A 13824-nucleotide genomic window follows, 5' to 3' on the forward strand; every position below is an offset into this window, starting at 1 on the left:
TCTCTCTTCTCTCCCCCTCCACACCTGGCACTTGGCACCTCTCCGGAGCCTCCCAACAAACTGAAGTTTCTTGCATGTGTTAGCTGCTGTGGAGAGCGTCATCCATTTTTCATCTTCTAGAAATTTGATAAAAATTTATGGTCAGCTAGCAGGACCCTCTCATCATGGATTATTCCCCGTGATACTGGTTGATTGTTCTGTGGCTTTTTTCTGTTCTACTAGAAGAAATGAACTGAATTCCTCTACTCCAGCACCTTGAATGGAAAGCTTTCAGTTCATAGTCGAAAACTTCCATCTTAATAAATAATCTTTTGTTTTTTTAGTAAACTAATTAACAATAACAACAACAACAACAAAAAAAACCCTCTTGCCTCCATAGCAGTGCGATTTTTAACTAGCCGAACTTCTGAAAAGCATTTGAAACAAAGCAACAAAAATACAGCTTCACCTTAGCCTTTTTCTCTTCCCCTAGAACAGTTAAGTAAATTAATTAGATAGTAATTGTACAATGCCTGTGAACAGGAGAATTCTGTTCAATTCCTACTACAGATGAAGATGCTGAGACCATTGAGGAAATGACCCGCTCACACCTGCACAGCCAGCAGGAGCCACAGTTGTGGACAGACTCACAGACCCTTCCAGGAGAACCTAGGAAGCAAGGCAGGTTCTCAACATGCAGGTTTATTTAACTCATAAGAATATCCCTCAGTAACTTAGAGGAAACCCAGCCTGATTAAGTGGTTATGGTTCTGGTCTCCTACGGGACATCATGGCCGTTCTTTCCATAGTGTATGGTTTTGGAGGTAGAATTAATCACCCCGCACAGCCACCTGTGTGGAAAGCAAAGGGCGGGATTATTACCCCTTTGTTACAGTCAATAGCAAGTGGTATTTAGCACTTCTGGCTACTCACAGAGTGTGCATGAGATAATTGTTTGAGATTCCTGCACTGCTTATTTAAGGGGCGGAGACTCAACATAATTAGGTAACTAACAACTAACTACCTCAGCCTTGCCGTGGGGAATCTCAGGCGAGGCACTGTTGGTTTCTAAGTGGTTTCTCAGTCAGGTCTGTCCAGAATCCTCGAGACCTTTCCTAGTGCTTATTGTAGATCTGTCATGGGGAATCAGAACTTCTGGGGCCTGGAGGACTGGCATACTTAGGTAACGGTGCAAGAAATGGAACATTCAGAAAGTAATGCCATTTAGCGGATCTGTGTTTCCAGTGAAAGGCTTCTTCTGTCCTATCGGCTCACTGCCCCCCCCCCCCCCCCCCCCCATAACTCGTATTTCCCCTGAAACATTGACCACTAAAATACAGTGTGCTATGGATTGGGGAAGGGAAGAAAGTCGAATAGGTCGCAACTCAAAGTGTATGTTCTGGAGAAGTCTGTAACCCGTCACCCTTGGGACAACAGACTGAAGTTCTGTCATCTCTATGTCCATTGTCTTCTTGAAACAGCTATGCTATTATTTTGGCAGATGGGGATTTTAGCACTATTTACCAGTTTGAATTCCCAACCTATTACAGAAAAGTTAGATTTTAAAAAAAAAAATAGTGTAGATTTATGATGAAATACCTCATATATCAAAAGGCATAAGATGAAACTTCTGTGCCAAGGACCAACCAGCCAAAAGAAGCAGAAAGGAAGAATGCTCCCATCCTTCTGCCTACCCGACACTGCCCTGCCTCACACTTTACAGGCACTGGGGTAGAACTAACTTTCAACCAATGATGGGGAAGTATTTGAATGGGAAGGTGGGCAGGGAAGGCAGAGACTCCACCTCCACCCCTGGATGGAAGAGGGCCCATCATAGGGAGGAGGCTCACAACCAGAAGATGAGAGAGGGGAGACCAACCCATCAACTAACCCACACAAGTGAACCCTAGAATCTGAACCTGCCAACAATAAATCCACTGTTGGCCCAGCTGGATGGACACTGTCTGATGTCTGTACACACGGTGTTGCTGAGACGAAGCATATATCAGACTTTTAGAGTTCATTAATAAATTAAAAAATATAAGTGACATGAAGGTAAGGGTCAACCCAAACCTAAGATGCACAAGAATGATGAAAAGTTTGGACAGAGAGATATGGCTTCATAAGTGTTCTGAATTGTCTAAGTTTAGGTTTAACAAACTGGTTGTTTTTAACCTAAACCCAAATCAATAATGTAATATCATTGGATTCAGTGACAGCTACTTACAGTTTATGACAATGAATTCCTTATGTACCCCGGTACATAGGATTAAAGTTGTAGGATGAACTTTTTAAAATGTAATTGAATACCTAAACAAGACCGAAACCCTTAAAAGTGAGACATGAAACTTCATTTTGTCTAATTTTTCTTACCCACTGGAAGAATTTTTAATTCCCATCACAGAATGGAAAATTAGCAACAACAACAATAAAAACACAAACCAGACACAGGATTTGAACACCTGGTTTATTGAGGGGAAGCTGGAAATGAAAACTGCAATTATTTTTGCTGCAACTTACAAAATAGTCACCTGCTGTATAAAATAAGCTAGTTCCCGTCATGTAAGTGTAAATGCTAAAAATAATTATCATAGCCCATCCATGCAGAGAAACTCATTCCTGAATTCTCCAGTTGTATGTATGAGATCAGACAGTTTAAATATGTTTTCCAAGGAAGAACAGGTTTAACTATATTTAGGTTTCTGTTACAGTTAAAATCTATCCCAGCTGTCTGCCAGTAGAGCCCAGTTAAGGCTGAGGTGAAAAAGTGACATTTCTTCTCCTCAGGATGTTTGAAGGGCACTGCTGTGGCAGTGGTGACCCTCCTGTGCCTTCCTACCTGACACCATCACATCCACCAGTCGGACGAATCGGACCTAGTTTGTCCTTGCATCTAGTCGATGCTGGTTCTGAACATACAGACACAAAACTGTACGGGTTTAATATGGCTTCTTCCCACGCCCTAACCCCGCTAAACTACATCAAACTACGTTAAAAGAGGTAATTTCATTATAGCATTTCAGTAGTGACAGCGGCCTGACTATTGGAACTTGCTTTGGCCAAGGGAACGCTTCCCCACATGTCACAGCAAGTCAATACGAAGCTAAGCAAGACAGCAATTGTTCAAAACACTGACTAACAATTCCCACAAAGGATGCTCATTTAGGAAAGCATCATTTAGGAAAGCATCTTTATGTAACTGGAAACGTAAAAAAGTTTGTTCTTGGCATTAATTTTTAGGATATTTGGTCACTGAGATTATTTTACCAATAGCTTCCCCTCTCCTTAGCCCTTAGTAGGAATAATCTGTTCTAACTTGGAAAATGAAAGCTTGGTCAGATAATTAAGTCTCAGAAGCCATTTCATTTCTATCTTATTAAGTTCCACACGCACACTCTTTAACAACAGCAGTTAAAATGATACAGATTTGATGTAAGGAGAAATTAGCATATAATCAGCAAACAGAAATAAGTCTTTTCTAATTCCACAAGACATACACAGGACATGAAACTTAACGCTATTTACGAAGCATTTTCTTTAACATTTATTCCAGCATTTCTGATCATAGGAACACTGCCCAAACATAGGTTCCTTGTGGCTTGAAGAACAGTTTCCTCCTCAGGACCCGTCTTGCAGCAGGGCTTCTCTTGGAGTCTCGCTCCGACATTAAGCAGATGTGTAGAAGTACCTGGGCTTGGCATTGCCCAGCAGGTCGTCCTCGTAGTTGGGGAGGCAGCAGAAGAAGAAGGAACAGCCGATCAAGATGATGGTGGCCGCCCATCCGAAGCCATAGGCCCAGTTATAGATGTAATTGACAGCGGGATTACTATGGAGGTCAAAGGTTTGTGTGTACTTCACTGGATAGATTACCAGGGAGATGATCTGGAAAATAGCTGAAGGGAAGGAAAAAGCAGCTCAGAGTATGAAAGCACAAATTAATGAATACGTGAATGAATGCACAGTGTACTGGTTGGTGTCTGTCAACACAACCCAAGCCCAAATCTCCGAGGGAGGAGGGAACCTCAGCTGAAGACATGCCTTCATCCGATTGGCCTGCGGCCATGTCTGTGAGCCGTTTTCTTGATTCATGATTGGTGTGGAAAGGCCCAGTGCACTGTGGGCGGAGCCACCCGTGGGCAAAGCTGAGCACTGAGCAAGCCAGCGAGCGGTGTTCCTGCATGATTTCTGCTTTAGTTTCTGCCTCCCGTTCCTGTCTCTCTGGCTTCGCTCTCTGACCAGGTCTAACTCGCAAGGTGTAATAATAAACCCTTCTTTCCTGCTCAGGCTGCTTTTGGTCGTGGTGTTTATCCCAGCCAGCTAGGACACACAGTCACAATACCACCATTCACGAAGTTTCTCCCTTTAATGATAGGGTCTCTAAAAGGATGTTTAGTGGCTAGAGGGATCTAGCTACTAATCATGAGCCAAACCAGATGAGTGTAAGAGATCCCTGGGGGCAAGGCGTGTCCTACACAGACACCAGGGAGAAAACAAGTGGGAAATAAATCACTCGGCATGACATGAGGATCTAACTGGACAAAACCATTACTTGTCCTCCTCATTGTTTACCATAGTAAGTTCTTTCTAGAGCACCACAGACAGACACTAAAGAGGTTTCCTGCTTCCCTTGTTCCCTCCCTCCCTTCTTCCTCCCTCCCCTCTCTTTCTTTCCTTTCCCCCTCTCCCCCTCCCATCCCTGCTCCCTCTCTCCCTCCCTCCCTTCCTCTCCTAGCCTGGCACTGCCCTCATTCTCTTGGTGCATGCTTGATTTCATGGGACCTGTGTAGTCACGGCACTTCCGGCCTGCCTCCAACGCTGGCTGCCCAGGTTGTCTCTGCCAGTTCACGGCTGGAGTTCTGCCCTGGTTCCCCTCTTGGTATCTTGAGAAATAAGATACCAACCTGGTTCCCTTGGTATTTGAATCCAGAGAACAGAAGACCGTCTAAGGCACAGAGGGAAAGGGACTCGGATTCCCAAAACACAGTTGTCCTCAGATACTTTTGCCCGTGGCGACCCATTTCCAAGGGCAAATCAGAAAGTATAACTGCCAGAGGTCCTCCATGGAGAGCCACAGAGACAGACTAGAACACTTCCCCCCCCCACGCCCAGGGATTACAAATGAGGATCTGCTGGCACTCAGTCTTACCAGCCAGGGCGAGGAGGCCTCCAATGACTCTCAGGAAAACGAGCATCTGGGGTCCACACAGGGCGAAGAAGGAGAGAATGAAGCAGATGACCAGGATGATGAAGCCACAGAAGAGCGTGGCGGCAGCTGCTCGTCCCCATGCTGCCGGACAGAGACACGGACGTTTGTAAGACAGACAGACACGCCAAGTCCAAAACTGCTGATCAAAGCATCTGACCCCCACCCTCCAGGATAGAGTTTTGGGGGAGGGGAGAGGTTTTCCTTTGTGTTGTGAAGGGATTGGGAATGTTTAAGTATCTCCACACTTCACGGGGAAACTGGGAGAGATATGGAGAATATTAACGTGTTTTGTTCCTCTAGGTTTGGATAAATGTTTACACCTCTAAAACACAAATTCGGCTTCTTGGCACAGTTTCCACACAAAGAGGTCAATTTTAAAAGCTCACCCAGATATGAATGCAACATGACCATGATAAACATTCTTCATACTGAACAATTCAAGTTACATACTCTTTCAGAAATGCTTCCCCTTAAAGGATGATTATTTAGTTTCCATTAATGTCTGGCTTCATTCAGAATTTATTTCACAAGACTTCTTCATTATGGGCCTTGGTCTTAAGAAGAATTGAGGTGAGGCAGAAACTGACTTCTGTGTCTGAAGGTCTACACGGCCAGTACTAGCCCTGTGCCCTTCTGTTGTGTAAGGGAGGAAGTGAGGAGATCCACCCGCCAAGCACAACCCACTCAATAACCCCCATCCCTCAGCTCACACGGACTCCTCATCTCTTCACATACACCCGGCATCCAGAGCTAGCAGTTAGCATCAGGAGATGCACTAATTCATCAGAACAACATCTGCAGGCTCACCCCACCCTCATTGCCAGTTTCGAAGTAAAGGGAGACTCCAGAAGTGAGGCTGACACATAGACAACAGACACGTAGCTGGCCATCTAGCCTGTCTGAGTCCAACACATACATTTAAAAAGATGTGTGTGATCCCCTGCGTGGGTGTTGGTTGTGTTGGCTGATATATATGTGTGTGGGTATGTGTGTATATATACATGTGTGTGTGTACATGTATATGTATATGTATATATATGTATATGTATATGTATATGTATATATATATATGTATATGTATATATCCATATCCAGAGAGCTATGATACCATCACCATTAACAAGTCCTGAATATTTTCATCCTTCCCGAAGGAAAGCACATACCATCTGCAGTCAGTCCCCATTCTGTCCCTCACCACCACTATCCCAAGTTCTGGCGACCATTCGTTTGTCTTCCTAATTTGCGCCTCCTAGATATTCCCCAATAACAGAATCTTGCTCTCTGTGACTTTGTGTGACTGGCTTCTTGCTCCAAACCAAGTATTTTTTAAAGATGAGCCATTTCATAGTGTGAATTATCACTTCACTCTTTTTTTTTTTCTTCTTTTTTTGTGGCTCAGCATTTTCTTGCACTCAGATTCCACGTTTTCTTTATCCACTCATTGGCGAATGTTCTTATTTCACTCTTCACTGAATTTTAAAGGGGAGCTCTGTGCCCCTTCCCTGGGTTCTGCTTCTTACTAAAAACAGCACAGCCAACAACACACTCACTATATGCACGGTCATTTCAATGCTCAGAGTCAAACAGTGGCCCTCAAAAAAGCAAGGGGTTTAGAGGGAGCCAGAGCTCATGGATACTCTGCCTCTGCCAACTGCTAACCATGTGACAACAGGCTCCTCATCTGTGAACTCAGCCTAAAAAAACGCCTGGCTGCAAGTTGTGAGGATGAATACAAATCATCCTCTGGTAATTCACCAGCCCCCTTTGTCCAAAGAGTTTCTCTCCTGTTCCCATAATGTCTGCCCAGAACCTCAGATTTTCACCTCCTTCCACACTTGCAAGGTTCTGTATTATCCCTAAAGATTCCCATCACCCAGTTTCCTATCCTTATCTGCTACCAACAAATGTGGGCTAAGGTGCCTATTCATTCCCTTGTCCAGGTGCCTCATGCCCTAAAGGGCTTCCTCGGGTATATGGCTGATTGGGGCCTAACAAATGAGTAAGAAGAACAAACATTTTTATATATCTTCCAATACATGTTCTCCTACAAATGATCCTTCAGCTGTGGGGGCAGGAGGGGTGAGATGCTCTGTGATTGGACCCAGTTTGAGAGGTGCAGTTCTTACAACTTCCCCCAAGTCTTGTTCTTCTTGCTATACCAATGAGAGATTTTAAGGTACAGTTAACACCAGAATATTTTGTTCTAAAAACACATGAATGAAGCCAAAGCTGGGATATACAATTCAAAGTCTCTTTTCTCATTTTTGCCTTTTCTTTTGTGTAAGAAATTCTTTAAATGAGAAAGGACTGTGCTGTGGTAGATAATTAATTGATCAGATCTTCTTAGGGATAACCCATAGACCAGAATGTCAGTGCTTATTAAAATACAGATTCCTACGCCTCCCTCCAGACCTCCTGCATCAGGGCTTGAAAGATTGGGTCCAGGCAGCTCAATTGTTAATAACGTGTGGTTCTTCCATTCCAAAGAGTTGCTTTCGTTCCTACACAACTGGCTTCACCATGACTTTTACACACACACACACACACACACACACACACACACACACACACGTCCTTGTGTGTTGCTCAAATTCACCCTCACTATTCCACCTCCTGTCCTTCCCTCCTCCTCCTCCTTTGATTTTAGTAAGAACAGAAATGTTTCCTAACAAGGAACGTACTATACTAACTGAGCTGCCATGATCACAGGCTGTCTAGAAAGCTTAGTTAAATAAGTTCTGTGTAATGTTGCCATATTCATCTTACCTGTTCATCTGAGGACAGCTAGAACAACATAAACAGGCTACTGTTGTGACTTCTTCCTCTGATACTTAGCTGAAGTGTAACTCACACTTAATTTCAGGAATGTGGAGAGAATTACACAAAAGAAATAGTAACCTAATATACATATCTGACACCAACAGATCATTGGTATAATGAACGTATCATTCAAATGGACCATCTGGGACACTTTCCCTATTAAATCAATTTGTTAATGTCTTGCTTACTTAGAATGCTGAGTCTAAAGAAAATCAAAAGGAAAATTAAGCAACGTTTTCTCTTGAGAAAAGGCACTCCTGTTGTAGAACACGTCAAACCTGCTCCTGGCAGCATGGTCCACTGAATCACTTAACTATCATTTAGACTGAAATCTTGGCATGGTTTTAAAGATCCTGGCTGATACAGGACAGACTTCTCCAAGCAAGACAGCACGCCTTCTGAGGTCCGCGCAATTTTCTTTTAGGATGGAGGGGCCAGCCTGACTAGGTTTGAGCAGGCAGTTCAAGACCTAATATTCAAGTCTGAGAAGAGGATGGTTGGCCAGACAGACTAAAAAAAAAAAAAAAAAAAAAAAAGCTAAAGTACTTGTGTGTCAGATACCTTTGATCTCATTTAGTTGCCCAGGAGCTTAACATCTACAGTTGTACACAAGTCTTTGGGAACTATTTCTACTTTATATTATGTGATGACTCAAATTACATCTCAGTTATCAGCACTGAGGAAAAACATCCATTTTTCAAAATGTGTCCTAACTCTTCCATTTTTCATGATTTTATGGTCACAGCTCTTGGCAGGCATAGTTCCTCTCTATCAGTTCTGAATAAGTCTGTCTTCCCTTACTATCTTACACACTAACCTTCACCACCAATCCTAGTTGTGTGGAGGTGATTCACTATCTGGACTGAGACAACAGAACCCAGCGGGGTTCCAGAGAAAGAGTTTCTGGGTAGAAATTGTTCATTCACTTTGCACCCTCCTAGGAAGAGCGATTTGCTGTTTGTGTTTTAAGTACGACTTTGCAAAGTTTATGCTATGAAAGAAACCAAGGAAAAAGGAAAATATTGCTTATATTTTTAATCTGTAAGTGTTTTGGAAACTTACTAATTTCCTTTCCCATCCCCAATTTAGTGTTTTCCTATAGATTTGCTACATTCTTCATAGATTTTACATCTGGAGCAAACAGACCAAAATGGTTGTGAGGTCCACCCGATTGCCTGGGGTCCACCCAAGACTGAGGGCACCAATGTGGGGGTCTCATTCTAGAACATACAAGTGCATATTAGTACATACAAGCACATTCTAGAACATGCATTCTTCAACCAGCAATATCAAAGGCCCCACCTAGAGGAACAGAGTTCTTAACAGGTGTTTTGTGTACTGTTTCTGTGAGGTCTTTTATGCCATTCACAGGCAGAAGTGAAATCTGGATATTTTAGAAGTTAAAAGATCCTACATGTAAGTAAAGATCGATGAATGTGACATACAAAAATACTATTTTGCATATTCAATAGGGAGATAAAGGCAAAGGTATATCCTTTGGAAAGCCATCCATTTGGAAGCTTTTGCAACAACACCCCAAACCTGTCCTGTCTCCCACTCCCAGGGAACTATATGTGGTCGGGTTGAGACGCAGGAATCCAGTGACCTCCTAGGTCCTTCAGATAAAGCAGAATTTAACACTGGAGGAGCAAAACTCTAAAGAGAATTAAGAACAGACCGACAAAATGCATGTATATAGAACCAAGCCATGATCCTGCAGAAGTTCTGGAAGGTGATAAGGAATGACTGGCCTAGTAGAAAAACGGCAAGAGGTCACAGGCAAGGTATTACAGCGGCCAGAGAATCCTTACACACTTGACGCTTCCTCCTAAAACCCAGCTGGGTGGTAGCTGGTTACCACTGTATTTTTACAGAACTCCTGTCAGAAATGGGAAGCTACACCTACATTCTTAACAGCAAATTGAAGGGTCACCCACTCCTTTGATGGGATAACTCATTTTTCTCATGTCCTGCACTTTTAGGAACCAAGGTGCTTAATGACCTCAAAACATTTCAGAGGATACTCTGATTATTTGACTTGTGGGAAAGTGGTGTCTAGGGAAAACACTGGGTACATATGAAGGGATTCAAGGGATGTCTTTGGGAAAACTGCGGTTCTGTGTTTCACAGTCTAAACTCCAGACACTGACTTTCCACAGCCCTTCCTCTTCTGGTGCATATCTCATCCCCCATATCCTCCACCCTGACAAGCCAGAGCTTGCCTGGGATCCGAAGTCTGTGAGCTGAAGCTTAAAATACCTTCCTGTGGAAACATTCTCTACACTGGCAAAGGAGGCGCCAGCATTGCTAAAGCGGCGTGTGCATGCTCACTGAAGTTTTCTTCTGAGTTTGATCATTAAACTCGAATGATCAGTTTAATCATTGATTTAGATTCTCTCATCTTCTTCTTGACAAATACAAACCAAACATTCAAACAAGTATTTGTTAAGATAAATATCAGTTTAGCTGCCACCATCACAAAATATTCAGGGGCTAACTTGGCTTATTTATTTGTTTAGAAAAAGATAAGATGACCTTGTGATTCACAATTCTTAAAGTGTTAACAATAATGAAGAATATAACATTGCTATGTATTCATTTATTCTTGAGAAATCATTGGCCTTTATAAAACATGTATACTCTTTAGTATTATTGTCAACACCAAGAATAACCAATCCTTACTACCAAAATAAAAGTATTAATGTTAGGAATATCACATGGCAAAACATGGCTGTCAAACACTTTCTAATGAAGGTTCTGCTTTGTTAATAGCTTCAAACAAACATTATTTTCTAGTATTATTAAGAAGCATTGTAGAGGAGGGCACACACACTCAGTTCTATGTATTGATACAGTTTTAAACAGACCCACAACCTTGTTCCTTGCCATACAAAACTCAGCACTCACACACTGTGGGAGTGTGTACGTTCCACATTGTGTGAGCTCCTGCAAGCATACTGGTTCCAGCAAGGCCCTATTGAAGCTTTCTGAAGATCTATAGAGTTCCCGACTGCCCAGATAATTACCCTAAAGTGTAGGACACACCATTCTTTAACAGTTGTGTCAAAGACTAATCAGAAATCCACAGAGAGTGAGCAAAGGAAGAAGCATTTCAGCTCATCTCTGTCTATAATGGGGAGATTTGGACCATGCAGTGGCTTCCCGCCTCTTGTCTTTTTAGCTTGACAAGGAGGCCAACTTTCCATTGGTGGTAGGCATCTAGGTGTTGAGCAAGAGCTGTCTACCACAACATGGGCACTTAATCACCTCTGCAAAGGTAACTCCCCTGAGGTGTTCAATTGCTTTAACACATATCTCCTAGCATTAAAACCAGATGCTGCCTCATGAAAGTACTAAGCAATTTTTCAAGATTCCTTCGGAAAACTAAGGTTTTTTTCCTAAGGCCGATTTCTATAGCAAATTGAAGCAAACTTTATCCCGGGTGGGTGTTTGCTTAAAGCAGAAAAAAGTTAAGGCTTCAGACTCATGGTTAAAAGAAACAAACTAGAAACAAAATTGGCCTTTTCCCTTTGATTTACAAGGTAGTGGATCAGCCTGAGGTTAGAACAGGCACACCCTAAAAGATGAGCTCACCCTACCAGACAAGAAACATGGAGATGGCATTGTGTGTGTTTCACAAGAGGGCCCTGCAGGTTAAATCATGTCCCAGCAAGAACGCTGATCCTGCCTCTGCAAGCTGACTCCACTACTGAGTAACTGAGTACTCTTTGGGGCTGGATCCACCTTGGAGTAAGCTATAATTAACAAAGTCTATTTTAAAAATCTACACACATACCTCTTAAACCCTCTGAAAGAGACTGAGTTCGAATGCATTTTAAGATATAGCTAGGTTATTCCAAGGCAATACATTCCCTGTAAGACCCTAAAAGATTTGTGTCTTTGTGTTTAGGGAGAGCACAGGCCGTAAAGAAAGCAGGAACAGCTGCTCGTTCTCATTTTATTACCTGCCTCCTTGTCTGGAGAAGTTCCTCCAGAAAGAATAAACTACATCAAGCAGCTGATAAGGGGCCCAGAACTCAAGCCCAACAGCACCTGGCAGAAGCCCTGGGTGGGCTGCTCCAGGAAAAGTATCAAGTCATGGTGAAACTAGAAACTGAATGGGGGAAAAAAAGTAACTTGCTTTTTTTCTGTTGAAAAGGATAATACGGATTACTAAACCTTTGACTATGGCAGTTTTTGCTCCCACACACACTGCCAATCACTACTGTATCTACCCTAAACAGGAGGGACATCCACTTCAGGAAGAAAAATGCTGTTTCCCAAGGGCTGCAACTGACTGTTAAAGCCAGTACTGGGGTTTCTCTGGACAGAGGCAAACTGGAGGCCTCCCGCGATGTGTTCAAAGTGCCAACACCACTTCCCTGGAGTGAAGTGTTTACTTCACCATTTTAAACCAGACTCAGATAAAGTACCCTAACAGCCACAATTCATCTAAGGCCCCTCCCCAGAAAGGCGTGAACACAACCAGCTTGCCTGAAAGGACTTTCTCATGTGGGGAGAGAGAGAGAGAGAGAGAGAAGAGAGAGAGAGAGAGAGAGAGAGAGAGAGAGAGATTGATTAAGTTAGACGAAGTGTACCGATTCCACCCGGGCACGTTATTTTAATGCTTACCTTGCGATGGCTGACATCAGCTTGCGCAGGGAGGGAACTGACAAAACTTTTTATTTTTAAATGAGTTGGGCTAAGTCTCTTTCGGGGTTGGGCCCAATTTGGGTCACCTAAAACGACTGCTTCATCTGGCTCAAGCCAGATTCTGGAGTTGGAGCTCCGAGCGGGCTTTGAAAGCAACCCACTACCCCAGCCTGACCCCTATCAGACAGGCCCCCGCGGCGGCCCCAGTCCGGTGCCCCAGGGCTTCCGGGGAGGCGGCGGCCACTCACCGTAATCCATGAGGCTCTGGCAGCCTTGCTCATAGGAGCCGCTGCCGCCGCCCTCCTCGAAGCATCTCCACCAGAGCGACGAGGTCTGGATGTGGGTGCTCGACTGCAGCCAGCCGCGGCCGGCCAGCGCGATGATGTCGAAGGCGATGGCACTGAGCAGCAGCAGGGGCAGGATCCACCTGCAGCGCTCGCAGGCCAGGCCGCAGCGCAGCATGTCGTCGGTGGCGGCGCGGTGCGGAGGAGCGACGGGGCACGGTGGTGCAGGAGAGTGGCCCCGCGAGCGCGGACACGGCGACTAAAGGAAGAGGCGGCTCCCTCCGGGACGCGCCACCCCCCACCACCACCACCTCCCGGGGCTGGCGGCGGGGGCGCGGCGCGCGGGGGGGCCACACCTACATTCCGGTGACTCAGAGCGCGCCGCCCCGACCTGCCGGCTCACCCGGGCTGCACGCACGGCTCAGGCCAGCCCCGGGCTCCCCGCCAGGGTGATGGGCGTGCCTGTGCCTCCCGCCGCCTGCGAGTCCCACCCGATCGCCGCCAGCGCAGTGCACACACCTGCGGACTCTCCTGCGCCAGCCAGGGCTCTGCCCCAAGCTGTGTGCATGCACGGGGTGGGGAGCGCTGGCTAAGGCCACACTCGAGCAATGAGGGGATCCTGAAATGTAAGGACTTGTGCGCTCAGGCCTGGAAGTCCCTGGCTCCCCACCAGCAGAGACTGCACTTCCTGCCGGGATCCACCTTTGGACCTTGACTCCTGCCACCTGTTTGCTCACCTGGCTGTCCTTAACGCAGGGTGACGCGCGGCAGCGCTGGGTGGCACAGTCTAGGCTGCAAGAAGCCATCTCCACTTCTGAGTGGCTTTGGTGTCTAACTTCCAGTCTGGATCGATCAGGGAGCTCAGAAACTCGGATGGATGCA

At 44.9% G+C, this 13824-nt stretch overlaps 1 protein-coding gene across 1 annotated transcript; it reads right to left on the reverse strand.

Annotated features, from left to right (window-relative positions):
• Positions 1-2708: 2708 nt before the first annotated feature.
• On the reverse strand, positions 2709-13473 carry LOC118570426 (p53 apoptosis effector related to PMP22). The gene is made up of 3 exons (XM_036168905.1): positions 12907-13473; positions 5126-5266; positions 2709-3872 (listed from the first exon to the last, which is right to left on the reverse strand). The coding sequence occupies exons 1-3, from the start codon at positions 13118-13120 to the stop codon at positions 3646-3648; spliced, it is 582 nt and encodes a 193-aa protein (XP_036024798.1). The 5' UTR covers positions 13121-13473; the 3' UTR covers positions 2709-3645.
• Positions 13474-13824: the final 351 nt, after the last annotated feature.

The sequence above is a fragment of the Onychomys torridus genome, chromosome 19, assembly GCF_903995425.1.
Source record: "Onychomys torridus chromosome 19, mOncTor1.1, whole genome shotgun sequence".
In the NCBI taxonomy this organism is placed as follows: Eukaryota; Metazoa; Chordata; class Mammalia; order Rodentia; family Cricetidae; genus Onychomys; species Onychomys torridus.